Genomic DNA, 26,974 nt, shown 5'->3' with positions numbered 1-26,974 from the left:
CTTCAGTCCATTCAATTTACTCCATGTGGCGTCAGAAATGGTTGAATATAGTGGAAACCACAAAGACTACAGGCCCTAACAACATCCAGACTGTAATGCTGAAGACCTGTGCTCCAGAACTAGCTGCGCCTTTAACCAAGCTGTTAGACTACAACTACAACACTGGCAACTAGCTGACAATGTGGAATATTTCCCAAGTCCCCAAAAAGCAGGACGAATTACTGCCCCGTCAGTCTACTCTCGATTCTCAGCAAAGTGATGGCAGGGGTTATTGACAGTACAAGCAAATGACATTTACTCAGCAATAACCTGCTCACTGATGCTCAGTTTACATTCCGTCAGGGTCTTTCAGATCCAGACGTCATGGTCTTGGTCCAAACATGGACAAAAGAACTGAATTCCAGATGAGAGTGACTGCTCTTGACATTGAGGCAGCATTTGACTGAGCATGACCAGGCATGAATTCAAAGAGCCCTAGCAAAACTGGAGTCAATACGAATCACGGAAAATTTTCCACTAGTTTCAACTATTTAGCACAAAGGAAGAGGTGGTTGTGGTTGTTGGAGATTAATCACTTCAATCTTGGACATCACTGCAGAAATTCCTTAGGGTAGTATCCTAGGCCCAAACATCTTCAGCTGCTTCATTAAAGATCTCCCTTCCATCATAAGGTCAGGATTGGGGATGTTTACTGATTTCACAGTGTTCATCACTATTTGCAAATCCTCCAGATATTGAAGCATTTGTGTCTGCATGTGTCCAGACATGGACAAAATTCAAGCTTGGGCTAAGTGGCAAAAAATATTCATACCGCACAAGTGCCAGGCAACAACCATCTACCGTAGACATCCAATGGCATTTGTATTGCTGAATTCCTCACTATCAGTACCCTCAGGGTTACCATTTACCAGAAACTGAACTCGACTAATTTTACAAATACTGTGGCTACAAGAACACTTTAACCTGGTGTTGTTAAACTTCTTACTACAAGAACAGGTCAGAGGCTGGGAATTCTTTGCAGACTAACTTACTTCCTGACTCCCCAAAGACTTTCCACCATCTACAAGGCACAAATCGGGGAGTGCAATGGAATACTCTCCACTTGCCTGGATAAGTGCAGCTCCAACAACACTCAAGAAGCAAAACACCACAATCCAAGTCACAGCAGCCCGCTTGTTGGACACCACTTCAGGCAGCAGTGTACAGTAAACCTTCAACAAGTCGATGTAAGCAACCTGCCAAGGCTCTTTCGATAGTAACGTCCTAATTTGTGATTGTTACCACCAAGATTCCAGGTCCTAGAGCAAGGCCAGCAGGCACATTAGAGTGCCACCATCTGCAAGTTCCTGTCCATGTCACACAGCATCTTGATTTGCAAATTTTGTCATTCTCTCACTGCCGCTGAGTCAAAATGCTGGAACTCCCTCCCTGACAGCATTGTGGGTGTACCTTTACCATCTGCTCTGCAGTGGTTCTCAAGGACAGTTGGGGATGGATATTTAAACTGGTCATGCCATCCTATGAGTGAATTTTTAAAAAAAAATCTAAGTTTATCCGTAGGTTAAGACTTATGTAGATAACCACATGAACAGACTGGGAATAGAGGGATACAAAAGAATGGTCTAGTGGGCACATGAGCGGCGCAGGCTTGGAGGGCTGAAGGGCCTGTTCCTGTGCTGTATTGTTCTTTGTACAGCAAGCAAACAGAGAAACACATGGTAAAATAGCTTTAATTACAAAAGAATTTGGAGTATAATTATCAACTGCAATTATATAGGGCTTTGGCAAGATCATACCTGGATATATACTTCAGAGGAAATGCAACAAATGTTCGCTGGATTGATTCTGGGCTGAGAGTATCAAAGTATGAGGAGAGAGTGACTGGATCAGCCTGTGTTCCTAAATGCTGGGAAGATGTTTTCCCTGTCTGCTGAGTCTCGAACTAGTTTTATAGCCCCAGATTGCTTGGCTATTTAAGTCTTGAGATGAGGAGAAATATCTTCACTCAAAGGGTTGTGAGGATTTGGAATTCTCTTTCCTGGACAGCTGAGGGTGCTTTTTTATTCATTTGTGGGATGTGGGCATCACTGGCTAGGCCAACTTTATTGCCCATTTCTAATTGCCCTTGAGAAGGTGATGGTGAGCTGCCTTCTTGGACCGCTGCAGTCCATGTGGTGCAGGTACATCTATAATGGTGTTAGGTAGGGAGTCCCAGGATTTTGACCCAGTGACAGTGAAGAAATGGTGATATATTTCCAAATATAGATAGTGAGTGGCTTGAAGGGTAAAAGTTAAAGTTTATTTATTAGTCACAAAAAGGTGGTGGTGTTCCTAATGTGTCTGTTGCCCTTGTCCTGCCAGATGGGAGCCTTGAGTTCCTGCAGTGCATCTTGTAGATGGTACACACTGCTGCCACTGTGTGTCAGTGGTGATGGAGGGAGTGACTTTTGTGGATGGGGTGCCAAACAAAAGGGCTGCGTTGTCATGGATGATGTCAAGCTTGTTGAGTGTTGTTGGTGCTGCACTCATCCAGGCCAGTGGAGAGTATTCCATCACACTCCCAATTTGTAGATGGTGGACAGGCTTTGGGGAGTTAAGAGGTGACCTGCTCTTGCAGCCACAGAATTTATATCACTAGTCCTGTTCAGTTTCCATCAGTGGTAACCACCAGGATACTGTTAAGTATATTCAAGACAGATTTTGATAGAGATTTTAGGATTCTGTGGGAAGGTAGTTTTGATGAATATCAGTGATGATCTTGAATAATGGAGCAGGATCAAGAGCTGAATGGCCTTGACCTTTTTATTGTGTTCTTAAATGCCAGCATGGACTAATTGGATTGAATGGCTTGTTTTTGTGCAGTAGACTTGTTTGCAACTTCTCTTTGCTAACATGCATTCTTCAACTGCCACGACCAAAATAAATAAGCTAGTCATTCATCGGCTATTCGTGGGTTGAATGGAATTGATAGTTACATTCATTCTGTAATATGTGAATAACCTTGAGAGATTTGTAATTATTATGCAATGGTTACAAGAAATGGAGGATGAAAAGTTGAGATGGATTTTGGAAGGCGATAGAAGAGAGGGCAGATATAGCAAGATGGAGAATTTCAGTTCCAGAGTGCAACAATGTAGTATCTGGAAATGCAGCAGAAAGGAGGGGAGTTGTACATGGTTAACACATGCTTTGCATTAGCACATACTGGATGTTACTTAAATATTCATCATAACTGCAAGATAATATATTTTACTGGAAAGTATATTAAGCAGATTGTTTTTGTGGCATAAATTAGATTTCTGAGGCAATTAAGAGCTGAGTGTACTGATATATTTGGAACTAAGGTTGCTTGCAGTGAACTTGTTTACATAATGCACCTCCACTGTCAGCTTGCAGTTAGTGTATGTTTGTGGAAAATCAGTACTTTTTGTGTTGGAGACTGATTTCTAAGCTATAAATGAAAGTTTTAAAGTCAGAGACTACCACCAGTAGATTGAAGGAAAGCTGTGCCATATACCATCCCAGATATGGATCCCCAAACCTGCACAGCAATCCTAGATGACGAAGAAGGCAATTGGACCTACAAGCAGAAGGAGGGATCAAGGTTTTGAGGCCGAGCAGAAGTTAGGAAAAAATATGGTGTAATAGGTGGGTGAAATGCATGGTTCCAGAGAGAGGTTTTCAGAAAGCCTTTTGAAGGAACGTAGAACAGTGTTAAGGGAATTCTGAAGACAATGGACCAGAGTTGCTGCAATTGCTTCAATGCCATTCATCCAAAATTAGCCAAACTAACACAAAAGATAAAGGAATTTTAAGCACAAATTATGTTCAGTGCAAATTGAGTTTTTGTTATCTTTTGTGCTAATTGAAGAAGCATTGTGCTGGAAGCTAATCCTAGAATCCCTACAGTGCAGAAAGAGGCCAGTTGGCCTATCGAGTGCACTGACCACAATCCCACGCAGGCCCTATCCCGGTAACGCCACTTATTTACCCTGCCAGTCCCCCGGGAGCAGGCACTGGCGGCCGGCAGAAACTACAGCTCCCAGCGCAGGCTGACATACAAGACTGTGTCTGGCGTTAATGAACCACTGGTGATTTTGGACCAAGTAAAGTTTCCAAGGTATGCAGAGATTGTAAAGGGCAATTTAGCATGGCCAATCAATCTAACCCCGTGCATTTTTGGAATGTGGGATGAAACCGGAGCACCCGGAGGAAAACCACGCAAACACGGGGAGAATGTGCAAACTCCACACAGTGACTTGAGGCCGGAATTGAACCTGGGTCTTGGAGCTGTGAGGCAGCAGTGCTAACCACTGTGCCAATCCTGCCCCAAAACTGGCCCACCCCAGATCAAATTAATTGATATTGTCACATGTATTGGTACGAAGTGCAAAATATTGTTTCTTGCGCACTATACAGACAAAACATACCGTTCATAGAGTACATAGGGAAGAAGGAAAGGAGAATATGTAGAAAATAGTGTTACAGTCATCGCTAGGATTTAGGGAAAGATCAGCTTAATATATGATAGGCCCATTCAAAAGTCTGATGGCAGCAGGGACAAAGCTGTTCTTGAGTCGGTTGGTACGTGATCTCAGACTTTGGTATCATTTTCCCGACAGAAGAAGGTTGAAGGGAGTATGTCCGGGCTGCGAGGGGTCCTTGATTATGCTAGCTGCTTTTCTGAGGCATTGGGAAGTTTAGACAGAGTCAATGGATGGGAGGCTGGTTTGCGTGATAGACTGGGCTTTATTCACGACTCTTGATAGTTTCTTGTGGCCTTGGTCAGAGCAGGGATCATACATGAATTTCTGCTACTTGCATCAATTTGTGAGTCTTTGAGAAGAATTTAAAAGCTTTTAATTACTAAGATACTTAGTAAGGGGTGGCATGGTGGCACAGTGGTTAGCACTGTTGCCTCACAGTGCCAGGGACCCAGGTTTGATTCACGGCTTGGGTCACTGTCTATGCGAAGTTTGCCCGTTCTCCCTGTGTCTGTGTGGGTTTCCTCCAGGTGCTCCGGTTTCCTCCCACAGTCCGAAAGATGTGCTGGTTAGATGCATTGGCTATGCTGAATTCTCCCTCAGTGTACCCGAACAGGTGCTGGAATGTGGCGACTAGGGGATTTTTACAGTAACTTCACTGCAGTGTTAATGTAAGCCTACTTGTGACACTAATAAATAACTTAAAACTGCATTATACAATAACTAGCAAATGCTTCTGAATAATTTATTTAGTCATTTTCAATTATTCAAAATGGGATTATTTAAGTGGGTAGCTTGATGGAAAATGCTTATTTTTGTGATTAAACCCATTTTCTGCTGTATTAATAAAACTCCAAGTGGCCACTTTTAAAGGAATTTTTAATGAAAAAATTAAATAACACAACATTCTAAAAAAATTCATAGCAGATTTATCTGCAACTTCAGCCGGATAAACACTTTGAAAGTTGTTATATTTTAGCCTTTGTTTTTCTGAAGCAAAATATCAATTTATTTATACTTAAATCAGCAGAAGGGATGATAAACAAAGGAAAGGTATATTATTTAAAATGCCAATTACTTGTGACATTGCACATGGGGAATCAAGACCGAGGACATTTTAATCCAAATAGAGTTAGTCTGTGGGGAGTAAATGGACTAATGACAGGTGAGCATTTATGCAAATGATAATGTGGAAAGCTTAAACAAATTCTGAAGTGGGAGAGGGTGGGATAATAATGGCCAAATACACTACATGTAGAGGAGTTCTGAGGCATTTTAGAACATAGAACATTACAGCGCAGTACAGGCCCTTCGGCCCTCGATGTTGCGCCGACCAGTGGTACCAATCTAAAGCCCCTCTAACCTACACTATTCCAATATCATCCAGATGTTTATCCAATAACCATTTGAATGCTCTTAATGTTGACGAGTCCACTACTGCTGCAGGCAGGGCATTCCACGCCCTTACTACTCTCTGAGTAAAGAACCTCTAACATCTGTCCTATATCTCTCACCCCTCAATTTAAAGCTATGTCCCCTCGTGCTAGCCAACACCATCCGAGGAAAAAGGCTCTCACTATCCACCCTATGTTTTGCAAAACATGTAGACACAGACTTGCAGCAGGCATTTGATAAGAACCTCATAATGGACTATGACAGAAAATAGATGCATATGGTATTAAAGAGCCAGTGATAACCTGGGTACAAAATTGGCTAATTAGGTAGGTAATCAAGCCCTGGCGCGAATTCAACAGTGACTTACCAGGATGATGTCTGTTTGTGGTTCTATTGCCATGCTGCTACTTATTCTGAATGTTTCCTATAATTGGCTGAATTAATGGTGTGATGTTGTGTGCAGACTAGTGCAAACCAATCACTCAAACTCAATTTACACTATATTGCAAAATGAAACTTTTTGAGTACAGTACTTTGAGGAACAACAAGGTTCAATTCTCAACTGGAGACTTTCTCTAATTTTATTAAACTGTTTTCTCTTCCCTTCTCCTACAGAAGTGCCTTTGTGGAAAATCACAGCTCCGTCCTTTGCGACAATGCCGTGGGTATACAACTGGAAGTAGTGCTGGGTGTGTATACATTATTAGTAATGACATTTTTTTTTAAGGTGGAATATTTACTTCCTGTTCCTTTAATGTGTAGTTGATCGGTCATCCGATCTTGGACCTTTCCTATTGGTATTTTGTGAAGTGCAGGAGTGAAATATATTCAGTCTGATGATTTTTCCTCTTCCTTTTGGCTCTTTTGGTATTGTGAAGGAAAGACTCAGGCTCACTCTGCAGGGTATTAAAGAGACGGTATAATTTAGGTTCAAAATTGGCCCTTGAGAACACCGGAGCAGTGCTGATATGTTTTTGATTGTTGTAGTTGTTGTTTCTGTAATGAGTTATAGAACTCTAATTCTAAGATTAAGCATTACAAAGCATATCAATTCTCAAGATGTTTTTAAGAAAGCAAATTCCACTTATATTTGCAAAGACAGAAAAATAAGCATCCCAGGATAAATGCCGGCAATACAAAAATGAGATCAGTTAAACGTTTGGTGTAATTTTACAGAATGCACTTTAAAAGTGTGCACTTCAGAATGAAAGTAAATCCAGTTTGATGTTCGAGTTGATTTATTTGAGCGTCTTTCGGCAGGCGCATTGCTTTGTATTTTGTGGCAAACCTATAGCCAGCCCTTGCCATTGACGTTTTCTGCGACCTGCATCCAATAATGTGTAAAATTAGACAGAAATTGGCTGCCTTTTATCAATGAATATTACTATGGTTAGTAAGTGTAAGCAATTTTTTCAAATGTATTACTTTGTATTTGTCTGTTTCCTTTTTTGTCTTTAACAGTTCTTCAGCAGGCAAAGTAGTGGGAGGAAGTGTCCTGGTTATTGGAGGTGGCCTAGGTGGTACAATATTGTATGCAAAGTGGGATCCCAAATTTCGAAAGAATATAGAGAAAACCGTCCCGTACTCTGATAAAGTGTTTGAGTTGGCTCTTGGTCCTGCACCATATAACCTCCCTGTATTAAAGAAACAGGTATGTATGCATGCATAAGCTATTGAAATTTAAATTTCTGCAATTGTTTATTCCCGTTGACTTCATAGAATCATAGAATGGTACAGTATTGACGGAGGTTATGCATGTCTTCACTGACTCTTTTGGAGAGCAGCCCTCTTAGTCCCACTCCTCTAATCTTTCTTGAAATCCCTACATTATTTTTCCTTAAAGTATTTATTCAATCCCTTTTGAAGGCTATTATGAAATCTATTATGGAATAAGGGGTGGCACAGTGGTTAGCACTGCTACCTCAGTGCCAGGGACCCAGGTTCAATTCCTGGCTTGGGTCACTGCGTGGAGTTTGCACATTCTCCCCGTGTCTGCGTGGGTTTCCTCCGGGTGCTCTGGTTTCCTCCCACAGTCCAAAGATGGGTGGGTTAGGTGGATTGGCCATGTTAAATTGCCCCTTGGTGTCAGGGAGACTAGCTAGGGTAAATGCATGGGGTTATGGGGATAGGGACTGGGTGGGATTGTGGTCGGTGCAAACTCGATGGGCCGAATAGCTGCCTTCTGCACTGTAGGATTCTATGCATCCACCACCGCATTTGGCAGTGCATTCAAAATCCTAAGTGTTCTGTTTTTTTAAAATGTTTTCTTCGTAATGGTTCTGGTTCCTCTGATCTTAAATCTGGACCGTCTAGTTATCAAACCCCTTCAGCCATTGAGAACAGTTTCTCCTTATTTAATCTAACTAAAACCTTCACGGTCCAAATCTCCTCTTGGCCTTCTTGGCTCACGGTAAAAATCTCAGTTTCTCTAGCCTATCCTTAACTATATTCGCTCCATGATCATCCTCAACACTGGTGCCCCACAAGGCTGTGTCCTCAGCCCCTTACTACACTCCTTCTCCACCAATGACTGTGTGGCCAAATTCCCCTCCAACTTGATTTTCAAGTTTGCTGATGACACTACCATCGTGGGTCGGATCTCAAACAATGACGAAACAGAGTGCAGGAAAGCGATAGAGAATCTGGTGAACTGGTGCGACAATAATATTCTCTCCTTCAATTTCAACAAAACGAAGGAGATAGTCATCGACTTCAGAAACCATATTGGAGAACACGCCCCTGTCGACATCAATGGGGACGAAGTAGAAATGGTCGCGAGCCTCATGTTTTTAGGTGTCCAGATCACCAACAACCTGTCCTGGTCCCTCCATGCGGACGCTATAGCCCACCAAGCTCACCAACGCCTCTGCTTTCTCAGGAGACTAAGGAAATTTGGCATGTCCACTATGACTCTCACCAACTTTTACAGATGCACCATAGAAAGCATTCTTTCTGGTTGTATCACAGCTTGGTACAGCTCTTGCTCTGTCCAAGACCGCAAGAAACTACAAAGGGTCTTGAACAAAGCCCAGTCCATCACTCAGACCAGCCTCGCACCCATTGACACTGTCTACTCTTCCCGCTGCTTCAGAAAAACAGCCAGCATAATCTAGGAACCCACGCACCCCGGACTTACTCTCTCCCACCTTTTTCCATTGGGGAAAAAAATACAAAAGTCTGAGGACACATACTAACCGATTCAAGAATAGCTTCTTGCCAGCTGCCATCGGACTTTTGAATGGACCTACCTCGCATTAAGTTGATCTTTCTCCACACTGTAGCTATGACTGTAACACTACATTCTGCACTCTCTCCTTTCCTTCTCTATGTATGGTATGTTTTGTCTGTATAGAGTGCAAGAAACAATACTTTTCATTGTATACTAATACATGTGACAAATCAAATCAAAGAATTATACGTAATACTGCAGGTGAGGTTATGCTTTTTTATTTGTTCATTTACAGGATGAGTGTCGCTGAGTAGTCCAGCATTTATTGCCTCTCCTAAGTAGCCCTTCAGAGGGTGGTATTGAGTTGCCTTCTTGAACCGCTGCAGTCTCTGAGATGTAGGTCCACCCACAGCACTGTTAGGGAGGGATTTCCACAATTTTGACCCAGCAACAGTGAAGGAACGGCGATATATTTCCAAGTCAGGCTTAAAGGAGAATTTTCAAGTGGTGATGCTCCCAAGTATCTGTTGCTCATGTCCCTCTAGATGGTAGTGGCCGTGGGTTTGGAAGGCACTGCCTGGGGAACCATGGTGAGATCCCGAAGTGCATCTTGTAGATGGTGCACACGGCTGCCACTGTTCGGTGGAGGGATTGAATGTTTGTGGAAGAGGTAGCAATCAAGCGGGCTGCTCTGTCCTAGATGGTATTGAGCTTTTTTGGAGCTGCACCCATTCAGGCAAGTGAAGAGTATTCCATTTCACTCCTGCCTTGTGATTTGTGGAGAGGCTTTGGGGCTGTAATGCTTGACCTCCAACCACCATAACCATATTCCTTTGTGCCAAGTATGACTCCAATGGAGAGTTTTCCCCTGATTCCCATGGACTTTAGTTTTGATAGGCCTCCTTGATGCCATACTCTGTTAAATGCTGCCTGATGTCAATGACAGTCACTCACCCCACCTCTGCTCTTTTGACCATGTCTGAACCTAGGCTGTAATGAGATCAGGAGCTGAATGACCCTGGCAAAACCCAAACTGAATGTCCATGAGCAGATTAGTGCTGAGTAAGTGCCACTTGATGACCCCTTCCATCACGTTGCTGATGATCAAGAGTAGACTGATAGGGTGGTAATTGGCCAGGTTGGGATTTGGGATTTGTCCTGTTTCTTGTGTACAGGACATACCTGGGCAATTTTCCACATTGCCGGGTATATGCCAGTGTTGTAGCTGTACTGGAACAGCTCAGCTAGGGGCGTGGCAAGTTCTGGAGCACAAGTCTTCAGTATTATTGCCAGAATATTGTCAGGATTGCAATATCCAGTGCCACCAGCTGTTTCTTGATATCATGTGGAATGAATCGAATTGGCTGAAGACTGACATTTGTGATGCTGGGGAACTCCTCTCAATATTCATACATGCATTCAAAACCTCAATAAGCACGAGTACCTCTGTGCTGTCTAGCCTTCATGATTTGGCTTGTTAAAGGCTTGTAGGCTATACATGTCTCATGAATGTGGGAAGTACCTACCCATGTTTGAGATGGTGGGCCCAGATCCAATTCCTCACCTTGATGTCCTTACCATTAATGTCTCACATTTGTCTCTTTTCTGATCCATAGATGTTTTTATGTGAAAAGTGTGTCAGCCCTCAAATATGTGAAGAAAATATTATTAATTGGCAGAATCCTTCAGAAACAAATTTGCAGAGTTGGCCGTTACATAGAAGGGCAAACGACCTGTGGACTGAAATAGGTCTTATTTGATTCTTCTGGCACTTCATTCTGCATCCCAAAATGCTGTCTGTGCACATTTGTGTTTTCTTGTCTGGTTCCTCAGCCACTGCAAGATCCAAGAATGTGGAGAACTAGTTGAAGATTCATTATTTATCAAAGCTGGAATTCATTCTGCCAAAATGTAGTTTGTGGGTCTGGTGTTGTTTAGTATTTTTGATAAACACATAAGTTGAGCTTGTTGTACAAATTATAATATGAGCGGCCATCTCCAATATATTACATACTTTATGATCAAGAACTTTTGGTTATTTTGAGTCTTAGAATCAGAGAATCCCTACAGTGCAGAAGGTAGCCATTCAGTGCATTGTGTCTGCACTGACTCTCCAAAAGAGCATCTTGCCCAGCCCCCCCTCCCACCCTATGTTTTGAAGTGTGTAGAGTGGCAGCAATTAATACTTCATTTAAATTACTGTTTTAAGGACAAGGAAGATCCATTGAAAGTATCAACGTCCTCTGAAATATTGAAAGAATCCAGACTGCCGAAATCCGTGCAAGATAAAGAAGCTTCACCCTTTGAAGCAACCATAGAAGGTAATTCTGAATCAAGTAGTAATGATTTCAGCACATATTATTACTTTAGCATTGCCAGAAAATATACATTAAATGTACAGAACTACTTGGTAATAAATGATTGAGTATTGTTATCTAAAATGTTCAGATTTGAATTGTGATTTTAGTAATAGATTTGATCAGAATATGGTGTAAACATTTGAGGAACATACCTGTCAGTTTATGCTTCATTGATGTTGACTGTCTTGAATATATGGATCTCAGAAAATTTGGTGCTTTAATGCTAATTTTTGATCCTTGCAAACATTCTTAATAATTGGTCTTTACATAGAATTACTGAGAGATCAGGGCATTTGGTCCATCTGGTGTTTATGCTCCACATATGTCTCCTCTTACTCTACATCATCTAATCCTATCATTGGCAAACCCTCATATTGAAAGTGATTCTTCCTTGCAGATGGCTGGGTTGAAGTGACGTGTTGCTCATATGTTCACAGATGGCTTGTAAGCCCTATCACAGGCTTTAGACTCTCCCACAGTGTGGGCATCGGTTGTTGGCTGGTAGAGGTGATGACAGATTATTGATTTGAGTCGCTGCCCTTTCACTGTTCTCATTCAGTGACTACTCTTGTTGAATGAAAGGTCTTGACACCATTTTTGATGATGAGTCACCATATTGGTCACAATTGGTTGTCTGCTTCCCATCTGTTGTTGTTAATAGAGCAGACCTTCATGGTAGTGTTGAGATCTTCTTTGAAATACTTATTTTGGCTCCATGTGAATAGGCTGCCAGGCAAAGCTCTGAGTAGGCCACCTGTTTAGGAAATCAGGAGTTGGTTCATCTCAATTGATGTGAGATTATCATGGCCTCTATGCTTGCCATGTCTGCATCTTCGAGGAAGCTCATGTCTGTGCTTTCATCCTCCCACTTGATTTTCATGGTCCTTCTAAGACAGCATTGATGATGTTCTAGGGCCTAGTTATGCCGTTTATAAGTTGCTCAGCACCAAAAAAAGCATGGGGAAAACTTCTGCCTGATAGACTTGAGTGTAGTGTCAGGTCAGATATCATGACTCTCAGACTTGAATATGTAATTTAACTAAGGCTGAGCTAGCACATTAGATTCAACAGTGTTCTACTTTATCAATGTCAACTCTTTGGGATAAATAGCTTCTAAGATATGGGAAGTGAGAGACAACTTCCAACACTTCACCAGGAATCGCAGATGAAGGCATTGAATTTGATATATTCGGTGTGGGTTGGTATAGAACATTGACCTTCCTAGTTTTCAGGGCAAGTGTCATGCTATTATATGCTCTACGAATGCATCAACTATCTATTGTAGTTCTTCAGGGAGAGCATTCTGAGTGTGACATCAGAATACTTCAGTTCTATTTGTTGTGAAGTGTGGTCCCTTTAAAAGTCGGTTTTGTGTTTGGTGCTTGGATGTTTATAATGCAGATGCCTACAGGGTACACAGATTACAACATTTGTAACAAGGACTAAACATCAGGGTTGCCTTGGTAACAGGCTTTGCAGGCTTTTGATTTTTGACAGCCTATCAGTTTAAAGAAGACACTCAGCTATCAGGAACCTATCAAATTTGAATTTGTTGTTGCTGACAGCATCAGACCAATCCCGGTGTAGGAAAATTGATAGGTCATTTAGAGTTATAAAGAGGAACTCAACTGCCTGCCTGGAGTTCAACTGAAGCGCTGCCACCTCTCAACACCTCGAGCGGCTCCCTGCCAGCTTAAAATATCTCTTCAGGGGACTCTCCATCTATCTAACAAAGGGTACGAAATCAGAAAGAGCTTACAGACAGCTAAATCGACAGAAGAACTCCAAAGGGTTTCCAAAGTCACAAAACCTGTTTGTATATTTGTTTGAGAGTGACTAAAGTCTGCTATTTCTTTTTTGGTAATGAATGGACCTTGTATTTATTTGAACAGCATTCCAGTAGTATCTTTCTTTAATTGATACTTGTTTAGTTAAAGTTCCTGATTGGTTAAATAAATAACCTGTTAATTGTTCACTTAAAACGAGTGTCAGGTATTTCTGTTAATGAACCTCTAAACGTTAATGAAGAACAATTCACACACCTTCCCAAACACTTTTAGCAGATTACGAAGCGAAGTATTCCTTTTTGGGGGATTGGGCGTGGCTTCTCAAAAGGGGATCAACCTCTGCATCGTAACATTTTACAGAAGTGGTTGACATGGTTTTGGTCTTTAGCCACTGGAGGTTGAAGAGTTTACCATTAATGCAATTTAAGTTAGGCTCCAGCCAGGTGTAGCAATATCAGTAATAAATTCCTACAAAAAGAATTGAGAATGGTGTTGGTGCAGGGACACACCATGGTTGACGCTGCCTTGACAGTGTAGAGTATTTGGAGTCACTGCATCATACTTTCATTTGCATATTGTCATGTAGGGAACTATGGAACTGATGATGTTTGTGAACTTAGCTGAGTATCCTTAATCGCTGTAGCACTTGCCAAAAGGCCATTCAATTCACCAGGTCAAAAACTTCTGTGAGATCAAAGAAAGCCATGAACAAAGCGATGTTCTGCTCGCCGCACTTTTCCTGCTGTGTGTGCTGTGAAGATCATGCCAGTTGTTTCAATGGTGGTTCAGAAGCCACACTGGGATTCTAGAAGGACCTCCTCAGCAACTGGCGAGAGTAATTAAGAAGTAACCTATCTAGGACTTTACCAACAGTGCTATTTTCCTTTAGTTGCTACAGTTCGCCCTGTCTCCTTTTAAAAAAAGGCAAGCTGACTTCAATCTAGAGTTGACTTGCCTTTTTGGAATTTAAAAAATGCTTGGGGGATAACTATTCTTTGTTGCATTTCCCATGGCAATACCTCAACCCATCAGAAACCACTTGCCAACCAATCAGCACTTCATGCAGTAAAACTTATTGTTCTCTTTGAAATTTGGTGTTCTTGTATCTGTCCTTTTTAAAAATTCATTTGTGGGACATGGGTGTCGCTGGCTGGCCAGCATTTCTTGCCCATCCCAGTTGCCCTTGAACTGAGTGGCTTGCTAGGCCATTAGAGGGCAGTTGAGAGTGAACCACATTGCTGAGGCTTTGGAGTCGCATGTAGGCCAGACTAGGTAAGGATGGCAGATTTCCTTCCCTAAAGGACATGAGTGAACCAGATGGGTTTTCTGACAATTGACAATGGATTCATGGTCATCAGTAAATTCTTATTTCCAGATTTTTAAAAAATGAATTTAAATTCCACTCTCCATCATGGTGAGAACCCGGGTCCCCAGAACATTATCGAACCCGGGTCCCCAGCACATTAGCTGAGTTTCTGGATTAATAGTCTAGTGATGATACCACTAGGCCATTGCTTCCCCGTAGTGCAAGGTGAAAAGCTTGCACAGTATGTTGATTTTTTTCGGCAATACTCAAGTTCCCTACTACCAAGTAACTACAAGTATTTGGCGCTTCTGTGATTCCTCTTCCTGCTTCATCCTTTCACCAATATGTCCTTTGCCCCCCCGGCAGGAAATATGTCTAATAGAGCTATAACTTGCTCACGTTTTGATCTCAAGTGTTTGTGGGTCCACTGATGGAAACCTGAAAGGGATTGATTGATTGATTTAAGAAGTTGACTTGGACCATGGGTTTGAGATGAGAACTGACAATTGAGGTGTTTAATGCAAGTGTCGTTCTTTCCTGGTCTTTGTGGTGGTGAGTGTAGGTTGGAGAAGGAACTTCTGTTCCATTTTCTAGCCTCAGCACAGGGCTCAGATCAAATCTTTCTTTGGTTTAGGAAAGCATAAGCTTTTGAAAGTTGAGGATGAAACTTCAAGGTTTGAGTACAGGTTACATGAAGAATAAAGGAAAACAAAGCAAAGAAGGACAAAGAGCATAAGAGATTAAAGTAAAACAGCTTTTTTAAAAATGAAATCCTGTGCAATGGAGAGTTAGATCACTATGAAAAATGAAGGTGTGGACAACTATGGAATGGAACAGGAAAAACAGGGTACTGAAAAGAAAATGAGAAGGACATAGAAGGGAAAAGTCAAAATCTGAAAGAAAATAAGTTTTATTAGAGGAAGAGAAAATGGACAAAAATGTTTATGGCAAAATGCATCTGCAGGAAGACAATTAAGCCGAACCACTCCTGGAAGAGTGCATTGTGAAACTATTCAGGTTTCTTTGAACAATCACTTGTTCAATGCGAGAAGTGTCCTAAAGATGGTCTTAAAAGGTATAATACCTAGTAATTAGTGTCAAACCTGAAATCAGTTGGCATAGAAGTGAGAGTTGAGTACCTGACTGCATTTCTCTCAGATGCTTTATAGAGAGCATAATATTAAAGCTATTTAATCCTTTTGCCCATCTCCGACTCACCCTATTTTCTGGTTCCTCCAAAGATGCAGCTGCAATTATTTCTGCTGTTGGTGACGCTCCAACAGTCCCTGCTCCTGTGGTCCAAGGTGAACCTCTGATCCTACCTCAGGAGCATGAACCAGACACCACCTGTGAGCATAAAATGGAACAAAAACATGATCCAAGTGGTAAGTAAAGAGACATGTTTATTGACAGAAAGTTCTGCTGATTCATCAGAGATTATGTCTTCGGCAATTAAAGAACAATTTCACCAGGCAACTAATTCTAAAGCCTATTTTGATGACCTTGGCTATTCTAGCTTTCTTTACAATTGCTGGTGGAGAAACTAATATAAAAAATACTTTCATTTGCATATTGTCATGTAGTCACACAAACCTGATGATCTATCACCTGGAACCTGAGATATGAGGGTTCCTGCTTGTAGTACTACACCGAGAAAGGGAATACAAGTGTCATGTCAGCAATAAGCTAGTTCTAAATGGAGAGAAAGATCACTAATGTGCTAGCTATAGTCATGATGATTTAGCTTGTGAAACAAAATGGGTAAATTGAAATACTTGCTGCTACAAGGGAAGCAGTAAAGTTTTACATTTTGTGCTCTAGCTCAACATCCCGGGATATAGAATCTGCAGGCAAGACAGAGGAGGGGGTAAAAGAGGAGGAGGCATTGCATTATTAGTTAAGGAGGCAGTTACTGTAGTAAGGAGAGATGATTTCTTGGAGGGGGCATCAAGTGAAGCTTTGTGGATAGAGCTTAGGAATAAAAAAGGGACCGCTATGTTGCTAGGTGTTTATTATAGACCCCCAGATAGACAACGGAAAATTGAAGAGCAAATATGTGTGCAATTTGCAGCGGGGTGTAAAAATAATAAGAGGGTAATTATATTAGGTGATTTCAACTTTCCCAACATTAATTGGGATAGCCATCATGTTAAGGGCTTAGATGGAGTAGAGTTCTTAAAATGTATACAGGAAAACTTCTTGGGTCAATATGTAGAGGATCCAACAAGGGATGGCGCAATGCTGGACTTAATTCTGGGGAATGAAGCCGGACAGGTGGTTGATGTGTTGGTGGGGGAGCATTTTGGTGATAGCGACCACAACATGGTTCAATTCAAATTTATTATGGACACAGAAATAGACAAAGTTGCAGAAAAAGACTTTGGACTGAGGGAGAGTAGATTTTAATAAAATAAGGAAGGATCTGGCCGAGGTAGACTGGAATGAGTTACTTGAGGGGAAATCTACAGAAGAGCAGTGTGGGTCGTTCAGAGGTGAAATGGGGAGGATACAGGCCCACATGCTCCCTCTCGGGTAATAGGAAGATCTAACAAACACTGAGAACCATGGATGACTAGAGACATTTAGGATACAATGAGAAGGAAAAGAGAGGCTTTTAACAAGTATAAGGGGAGTAAGTCTGCGGAGGCATTAGTGGAGTACAGAAAGTGCAGGATGGAGCTTAAGAAATCAATTAGGAGAACAAAAAGGGGATATGAGAAAGCTCTGGCTGATAAGAGTAGGGAAAATCCTAAGATATTCTATAAGTTTATCAATGGGAAGAAAATAACCAGGGAAAGAATAGGGCCCATTAAGGACCATGGGGGAAATCCGTGGGTGGAGGCAGAGGACATTGATAGGGTATTAAAAAATATTTCACATCAGTCCTTACCCACAGCAATGAGGAGGTAGTTATGAAACTCGGAGAGAGACTGTGAGGTTCTAGAGCAAATTGTCATAGGGTGTGACAAGGTATTGGCAGACTTAAAAGTGGACAAATCTCCAACTTCTTAATTCCTCTCTGGCCACCGGGGAGGTGCCAGAGGAAAGGAGAACAGCTAATGTGGTCCCACTATTTAAGAAAGGTTGTAGAGACAAGCAAGGGAACTATAGACCAGTGAGTCTCACATCTGTGGTTGGGAAACTACTGGAAAGGATTCTGAAGGGGAGAATCTATCTCCATTTGGAGAGGCAAAATTTGATCAGGGATAGTCAGCATGGTTTTGTCAGAGGGGGGATATGCCTAACAAATTTGATTGAATTTTTTGCGCATGTAATCAAGTGTGTAGATGATGGTAGTGTGGTTGACGTAGTTTACATGGATTTCAGCAAAGTCTTTGACAAAGTCCCACATGGGAGACTTATTAAGAAGGCAAATGCACATGGGATACAGGGTGATCTGATAAGATGGATTCATAATTGACTTAGTGGTAGGAAACAGGATGGCTGCTTTAGTGACTGGAGGCCAGTGACCAGTGGCGTACCACAGGGATCCGTGCTGGGCCCCCTATTGTTCGTCAATTATATAAATGACATAGATGACTATGTGGGGGGGTAGGATCAGTAAATTTGCCGATGACACAAAGATTGGTCGGGTGGTTAACAGTGAGGTTGAGTGTCTTGGGTTACAGGAAGATATAGACGAGATGGTCAAATGGGCGGATAAGTGGCAGATGGAATTTAACCCTGAAAAGTGTGAGGTGACAAACTTTGGAAGGAGTAATTTGACAAGAAGGTACTCAATGAATGGTAAGACACTCGGAAGTTCTGTGGAACAAAGGGACCTTGGCGTGTTTGTCCAGAGAACTGAGAAAGCCTAAGGATATGTTAGTAGGGTGGTGAAAAAGGCATATGGGACACTGGCCTTTATCAATCGAAGCATAGATTACAAAAGCAGAGAACACATTTTGGAGTTGTGTAGAACTTTGGTGAGGCCACAGCTGGAGTACTTTGTGCAGTTCTGGTCACCACATTATAGGAAGGATATGATCGCACTGGAAGGGGTGCAGAGGACATTCACCAGGATGTTGCCTGGGGTGGAACATTTAAGTTATAAAGAGAGGTTGGATAGGCTTGGGTTGCTTTCTCTGGAGCAGAGAAGACTGAGGGGCGACCTGATTGAGGGGCTTGGATAGGGAACAGCTGTTTCTCTTAGTTGAAGGGTCAGTTACAAGGGGACATAAGTTAAAAGTGAGAGGTGGGAGGTTTACTGGTGATTTGAGGGAAAACGTTTTTACCCAGAGAGTGGTGACTGTCTGGAATGCACTGACTGGGAGGGTGGTGGTGGTGGGATGCCTCACATCCTTTAAAAAGTACCTGGATGAGTACTTGGCACGCCATAACATTCAAGGCTATGGACCAAGTGCTGGTGAGTGTGATTAGGTGGGCAGGTCAGGGCCTTTCATCGGTATGGACTCGATGGGCTGAAGGGCCTCTTTTGCACTGTAGTATTCTGTGATTCAATAAGAACATGGCTGATCTGATTGTAACTCCACCCAACCCAACATTCCTGTACATCCCCAACAACCTTTCACCCCTTATTAATCAAGAATCTGTCTAGCTCAGCCTTAAAATATTCCAAGACTCTTTTATTCTATTGCCTTTTGAGGAAGAGAATTCCAGAGACTCTCTACCCTCTAAGAGAAAATATTTCTTCTTATCTCTGCCTTAATTGAGTGACCCCTTATTTTTAAACCAGAACCCCGGTTCTAGATTCTCCCAAAAGAGGAAACATCCTCTCCACATTCGCCGTCAATACCCCTCAGGATCTTAAAGTTGTCAATCAAGTCACCTCTTACTCTTTTAAACTCTAGTGAATACAGACATAACCTCTTCAACGTTTCCTCATAAGACCATGCACGGCCACAAGCCAATTCCTGTGTTTAGTCGAGTAAACCTCTGAAATGCTTCTAACACATTTTACACATTTCCTTAAATACTATACACAATATTCCAGATGTGTTCTCACCAATTCCCTATACAGCTGAAGCATAACCTCTCTACTTTTGTAATCAATTCCCTTCATAATAAATGACAAGATTCTATTAGCCCTCCTAATTACTGGGCTTTTATTTTACGCAACAACCTTTGATGTGACACATTATCAAATGTCTTCTAGAAATCTAAGTTCAGTGCATCCATTCATTATATCCACAACCGATGTGACTCCTTCAAAGAACTCCAATAAATTGGTTAAACCAAAATCATGTTACTCTGCCCGATTACCTTGAATCTTTCCAAGTCCCCTGCTAAAACACCTTTAATAATGGCTTCCAACATTTCCCTATGACAGATGTTAGGCTAAAAGGTCATAGTTTTCTGCTTTCTGTTTCCCATTTTGAATAAAGGAGTTTGCTGTCATTTGCTGCCTTCTAATCTAATGGAACCTTCCCCCAAATATAGAGACTTTTGGAAAATTAAAACCAATGCATCAACTACCTCATTAACCACTTCTTGTAAGACCCAGGGATTTGTCAGCCTGCAGACCAACAATTTGCTCAATATCTCTTTCCTGATGATTGTATTTTCCTGAGTTACTCCCTTCCGTTTCTTAATTTACAACTATTTCTGGGATGTTACTTGTATCCTCTGTAGTGAAGACAGATGCAAACTACCTGTATAATTCATCCGCCAAAGCCACAGACCTACTTTCTACAGGACCAATGGTCACTTTGTTAACTCTTATTTAAGTATCAATAGGTACACTTACTGTCTATCATTATATTACCGGCTAGCTTTCTTTTGTACTCTAACTTTACCTCCTTTCCAATTTTTTGATGTGGAGATGCTGGCATTGGACTGGGGTGGGCACAGTAAGAAGCCTCACAACACCAGGTTAAAGTTCAACAGGTTTATTTGGAATCACGAACTTTCGGAGCGCTGTTCCTTCCTCAGGTGAGTCACTTGTGATTCCAAATAAACCTGTTGGACTTTAACCTGGTGTTGTGAGACTTCAATTTCTTTGTCATTCTTTGGTGTTCTTTATATTCTGTAAACTTATCTGACCTGCCATTTGTTTTTGAGTAAATATATGCCTTTTCTTTCCATTTAATACTGTCTTTAACTTTTTTAGTTAACCAGAAATGATGAGCCCTCTTGTTGGAATTTTTCTTTCTGGTTGGAATGTTCTATGTATTCTGAAATATCCTTTTAAATGTATGCCTCTGAACACTTGTTGATCTATCCCTTGAACATATTTGCCAGTTCACTTCCACTCTACTTTCATATCTTCATTATTCAAGTTTAGAATCTGCTTGCTTATGTGTGCAAAACGAACATGTATCTTGTGGGTTCTCAATTTTCATTGCTCCACCATTGATCACTGTGCCTTCAGCTGCCTAGGCCCTAAGATCTCCCTAAATCACTGTGTCCTTGCCCCTTTCATCTCTGAAATGCACCTTTAAACCTACTTCTTTGACTAAGCTTTTTGTCAGCTGTCCTAATCCCTTTACATAGTTCAGTGTCAAATTTTGTTTGATAACACTCTTTTGAAGCACCATTTGAATGAGTTTCTATGTTAATTGTGCTATAATACGTGTAATTTATTGTATATATGTTTGTGTGAACTAAGGATAATATTGCTGCATTTAAGAGATATGGTCCTCACCTCTTGTCCATGCCATGCTGATCATAGGCGATCACATATATTGGACAAAAAAGCACTAACCATTTTCCATTACCATAAGAGTTAATTAGAAAGGCACTGCTGATTAAATGTCTTGGCTATTTTGTTAATCTTCAGTTCAGAATTTAACGATGTAGGATATTCAAGCCCTGACCAGGATTCCAGGAAATCTGAGTGCTGCCATGTGTCCTTCCCACAATTTGCTCTTTGCTGGCATCAATTTCTGATGGCACTTCAGTGGATGTAAGCTACATCCATCACTAGCCTGTGTTTTAGTGATTAGCAAAGCCCACAAGAATTACAGCAGTGCAGATTGATTCTACCGTTCACCACTCACATTTGGAAAATCATGTTAATCCCAATATGCCCTTTGTAAGCAGTGGGAATTGTATTAGGACCTAGATTTTGGAGAAAAATGAAAGAGGGCTAATACTTCACTGATTTGAAGTTCCTTAAATTAAGAAATCGATTTCCAATCAAGAAAATCAAAGGACTAGCTGGATGTTATGGAATGAATAAGTGATTATGATGTGTTTTTAATGAATAGATACTTTTGGAATAAGCAAAGTCCTTGAGGAGTAGCTGGCATCACCACCTTTTCTAGAAGATGAGAGCTCCTAACTGACATCTATATAACTTCATTAAATGAGGGAAAAGAACTGCAAAATTGGAAACTGAGCAGTAGAGACAGTTTTATTTTTAAAAAAAGGATCAAGAGGTACACTTGGGGTCTATCACCCAGCAAGTTTACTGCAATTTCTAGCGCAAATATCCTCAGTTAATTGTAAGCACTTTAAGTTGAAGGCTACTTTGGTAAAGCATAACTTGTTAAAGTGCAAAACAACTAGATATTTTTCTGGAGAGAGAAAATATGTGCAAGGTCTTGAGGAGGTAACATATATTTTTAAAGAAAGGACACATTTATGGTGCAAAGTGACCTTCTGGTCATAAATGTGATGTCCTTGTGCTCTTAAAAGGTGAAAGCTGTAGTTGCGAAAATGAAGCCTTGCAGGGGCAACACATCGCAGTAGAGGAACGTCCACCTCAGGAGGTTGAAAAACACCTAGCTCAGCAAGATAGAGAGGAAAACATCAAAGTTGTTGGTAAATAAAATCAATTTCAAATTGCTTTACTTCTAACAGATAGATTTTGCGACTAACACGAGCCATCTATATCATTCCCCAGTTGCGATAGTGATAGTTTACCACCTGCATTGTGTTATTGGTGGGCTGTTTTCTTAATTTTTTTCCCATCCACCTCTGAAGGTGGCAACTCATAGGATTAGGATTCTACAGCCTCTTGCAACTCGCCATTGCCTCCTTTAAATAAGAAAGAAAGAATTGCATGTATGTCATGCTTTTTATGATCTCGGGGCAACCCAAAATACTTTACAGCCAAAGAAATACTTGTCAAGTGCAACCATAGAAATCCTACAGTGCAGAAAGAGGACATTTGGCCCATCGAGACTGCACCAACCACAATCCCACCCAGGCCCTACCCCCATATCCCTACATATTTACCCACTAATCCCTCTAACCTACACATCTCCGGACACTAAGGGGCAATTTTAGCATGGCCAATCAACCTAACCCGCACATCTTTGGACTGCGGGAGGAAACCGGAGCACCCGGAGAAAACTCACGCAGACACGAGGAGAATGTGCAAACTCCACACAGACAGCGACCCAAGCCGGGAATCGAACCCAGGTCCCTGGAGCTGTGAAGCAGCAGTGCTAACCACTGTGCTACTGTGCCGCCCGCTGTTATATTGTAGGAAACACCAGCAGCTAACTTGTGCACAGAAAGGTCTCCCAAACAGCAGTGTGATTTTGAACCGGATAATCTTTTTTAGTTATATTGGTTGAGTGATAAACGTTAGTTGGGCCAATAGAAGAATTCTCCTGCTGTCTTTCAAAATGGTGCCATGGAATCTTTTGTGTCCACCTGTGAGGGCAGGCAGGTTTGATAATGCGCATAAAATTCATTTCACAAACTGCTGATATTTATTTTCTGTGTTTTTGTTTTGCCTGAGTGGTAAACTTATTAGATTCCTGTGCTTTCAGGGACTTTTTATTTATCTGAAGCTTAGAACCTACCTCCCTTGATGTTTCACTTCGGCAAATACACCATCTGTGGACAGAAAATGCTGGAAAATCTCAGCAGGTTTGACAGCAGCTGTGGGGAGAGAATAGAGTCAATGTTTCGAGTCTAGATGACCCTTTGTCAGAGCAGGGCTCTGTCAGACCTGCTGAGATTTTCCAGCATTTTCTGTTTTTGTTTCAGATTCCAGCATCCACAGTATTTGACTTTTACACCGTCAGTGGAGTGGTATTAAGCGTGAATCTCCCACGTTCAATCCTGGTCTAGGGGATTTTCACAGTAACTTAATTGCAGTGTTAATGTAAGCCTACTTGTGACGCTAATAAATAAACTTTTAAAAACTAAACTTTAAACTATGCTTTTACTAATATTGCCTTGGTTTGATTGTGACTGCTTTCCAGTAACTCCTGATAGAAAATGCATGTGTGAGAGTTGGTTAAGGACAAGCCGAGACTTAACTCTGATGCTCCATAGTCAAAGGCTCTGCCAGTTCTCTATCCCCAAGATTTGCAGGAAGAAGCACCACTTGCATACAAATATACAAAATAGGAAATTTGGTCCCTCGAGCCGCCTTTGCCACTTGGTAAGATCATGGCTGATCTGTTTATGTTTCAGGTTCTACATTTCCAATCTAGTCCTGATAAACTTTAATTCCCTTGCCTAAAATTATCGCTACCTCTGCCTTAAAAATATTCAATAATCCCTCCTCCACTGCCTCCTGAGGCAGAGTTCCAAAGACATTAAACTTTATAGATAAACCAGTGAACCCACTCTGCTTCACTGAATACCCTATTATTAATGACTGTAGGTGGTGTTTGGGGATAAATTAGTAATTTTATTAACAGCGTTTATGAAAATTTTATTGTAATGCTGTATTTTTAAACATGCATTACTCCTGTGCAGAAATAACATCAACCTTGGAGGATGCCCTTGGGAGAAGTGCCCAAGTGACACTCAAGGCAATCGAAGCTCAGGATTCAGCAGTAGAAGCCATTACGTCGCATGCCCAGAGGTTAAAGGAAGCAATGGATGATTCTGAGGTAAACCATTGAAGAAGAATGTGAATTTTTAATTTGAGATGCTATCGTAAGGAAGTCTTAAGGTTTCAGGAAGGCATTTTGTAAGGTGTCGCATCAAAGGTTACTACGAAAAATAAGAGCTCATGGTATAGGAGGTAACATATTAACAGTGATAGAGGATTGGTTAGCTAACAGGAAGAGAGTAGCCATAAATGGGTCATTTTTGATTTTGTCTCAGGGATCAGTGCTGGGGCCTCAAATATTTACTGTTTATATGAATGACTTGGATGAAGGGACCGAATGTATGGTTGTTAAATTTGCTGAATGACACAAAGATAGATAGTAAAGTAGGTTGTGAAGAGGACATAAGGGGGAATCTTACCAAAGAAATTCTAATTCCAGGACAGGTGGGAAACGGGAGAGTTTCTCACTCGTTTTTTGGGCGAGTTCAAATCCAGTATCTTATCCACTGAGTGCAGGGGAAAAAATGGGCTAAACCATTCCTTGCCTGTAGGGGAAGGGGTGGGGCTCAAATCACCAGCAAGCCTGCTGTAGCAGCAGAGGGCGCCATTGTGCATGTGTAGACCACTGTGGCTGCACATGTGCAGTCGCAACCAGCAGAGGCCTGACAGGTCTGAGAAAAATAACCTGTCAGGTCTCTGCTGCTGCAGCCGGCCTCAAAGGCCCCCCCCCCATCGCCTGCAGAGTGGTGGCACCCTCCACCCTCACCCTCCCTCCCCATACTTAATGCAGCTGCAGACTGCGCAGTGGCCCCCAGTAGGCTCTACCCCCTTGGCATCCTGGCACTGCCCAAGGGGCATCCCCCACTTGCCCCTGACCTCCGCGGGGGTCCTCAATATCCTCCGGTTCCACCGGCGAGGTCACCACAACTTTGCTGGAGACCAGCTGTGACTCTTGCTGGAGAGAAGCTCTCCTGGGGAGGCCACAGAGGCAAGTGAGCCCAGACTATAGCGTCCTGAGCTCGCTAATCACATGATAAATCTATGCAAATTAAATTTAAATAACTTATTCAGCTTTGTGCCAGAAATGGGCGTGAGGCTGACCTCACTGGCAATCATGTGCAGGTTTCAAGGGGCAAGAAATCGGGTGTGAACCTTATCTCTTGGCTCTCGCACGATCTTACTGGCTCGCTCCACCCATTAGCCGGTGGGCTGCAATGATAAGATCGCCCCCAAGAAGTGCAAATAGGTTAAAAAATGGGCAAAAAGTTGTCAGATATAGTATAATGTGGGAAAATGTGAGCATGTCCATATTATTTAAACGGAGTGAGATCCCAGAGCCGTGAGGTACAGAGGGATCTGAGTGTCATGGTACATGAATCACCAAAGGATAGTATGCAGCTGCAGCAAATGATTCGGAAGGCAAATGGAATGTTGTTGTTTATTGCAGGGGGAATGGAATATAAATGTAAGGATGTTTTGGTACAGGTGTTAGTGAGACCACATTTGGAGTACTGTGCACAGTTTTGGTCATCTTATTTAAGAAAATATATATTTATGCATTAGAAACAGTACAGAGAAGGTTCACTTGATTGATACCTTGGGGGGAGGGGAGTGGGTGGAGATTATCTGGTGAGGAAAGGTTGGACAAGCTGGGCCTGTATTAGTCTTTAACAGAACTAGTTCTTAGTGAAACACACTAAGGGGACTAGATAGGGTGGATGCTGAAATGTTTCCCCTTTTGGGGGCGACTAGAACTAGGGAATATAGTTTTAAAAATAAGGGATTACCCATTTAAGATGGAGATGAAGAAATTTCCCTGAGGGTCATGAGTCGAAGAACAGTACAGCACAGGAACAGGCCCTTCGGCCCACCAAGCCTGCGCCAATCACGTTGTCCTATCTAGACCGCCTGTATCCCTCTATTCCCTGCCTGTTTGTGTGTCTATCCAGATAAGTCTTAAATGTCGCTAACATATCTGCCTCAACCCCCTCACTTGGCAATGCATTCCAGGCCTCCACCACCCTCTGTTTAAAAAACTCTTCCCGCACATCTGTATTGAACCTTTCCCCCCCTTACCTTGAACTTGTGCCCCCTTGTGATTGTTATTTCTGCCCTGGGAAAAAGCTCCCATCTATGCCCCTCATAATTTTATGAACTTCTATCAGGTTGCTCCTCAGCCTCCATCTTTCCATGGAGACCAATCTCAGTTTATTCAATCTCTCCTCATAGCTAACACCCTCCATGCCAGGCAACATCCTGGTAAACCTTTTCTGTACTCCCTCCAAAGCCTCCGCGTCCTTCTGGTAGTGTGGCTACCAGAATTGGACGCAGTATTTCAAATGTGGCCTAACCAAGGTTTAATATAACTGTAATGTAATTTGGCAACTTTTATACTCTGCCCCGGCCGATGAAGGTAAGCATGCCATATGCTTTCTTCTTCATCTTTTCCACCTGTGCTGCCGCTTTTAAGGACCCGTGGACCTGTCCTCCCAGATCTCTCTGTGCATCTATGCGCCTGATGGTTCTGCCATTTATTTTATAGCTCCCACCTGAATTGGATCTTTGGTGGTACTCTTCCCCAGTGAGCAGTGGAAGCAAAGTCAATGAATATTTTTAAGGCAGGGATGGATAGATTCTTAATTAACAGGGGAGTTATCAAGGGTAGGCGGAATGTGGAGTTGAAGACATATTCAGATCAGCCATAATGTTACTGAATGGTGGAGCATGCTTAAGGGGCCAAGTGGTCATATATTTATATGGCTTTGTTATA

The 26,974-nt window shown here is 41.9% G+C and overlaps 1 protein-coding gene across 5 annotated transcripts in view; it reads left to right on the top strand.

Moving 5' to 3' along the window:
- immt (inner membrane protein, mitochondrial (mitofilin)) overlaps nt 1-26,974 on the top strand; it is a 57,818-nt gene that overhangs the window by 3,676 nt on the left and 27,168 nt on the right. For 3 of the 5 annotated variants that reach the window (XM_078223535.1, XM_078223519.1, XM_078223529.1), the window contains exons 2-7: nt 6,495-6,568; nt 7,341-7,530; nt 11,258-11,369; nt 15,743-15,886; nt 22,101-22,226; nt 24,126-24,262. In XM_078223535.1, the coding sequence (XP_078079661.1) occupies nt 6,495-6,568; nt 7,341-7,530; nt 11,258-11,369; nt 15,743-15,886; nt 22,101-22,226; nt 24,126-24,262 (783 nt within the window). The remainder of the gene's footprint in view (nt 1-6,494; nt 6,569-7,340; nt 7,531-11,257; nt 11,370-15,742; nt 15,887-22,100; nt 22,227-24,125; nt 24,263-26,974) is intronic. The other 2 variants (XM_078223555.1, XM_078223545.1) reach the window with 1 other exon arrangement.

Source organism: Mustelus asterias, chromosome 1 (genome assembly GCF_964213995.1).
Source record: "Mustelus asterias chromosome 1, sMusAst1.hap1.1, whole genome shotgun sequence".
Taxonomy (NCBI): domain Eukaryota; kingdom Metazoa; phylum Chordata; class Chondrichthyes; order Carcharhiniformes; family Triakidae; genus Mustelus; species Mustelus asterias.
The sequence above is the reverse complement of the archived record's forward strand: the minus strand, read 5'-3'. Positions and strand labels throughout refer to the sequence as shown.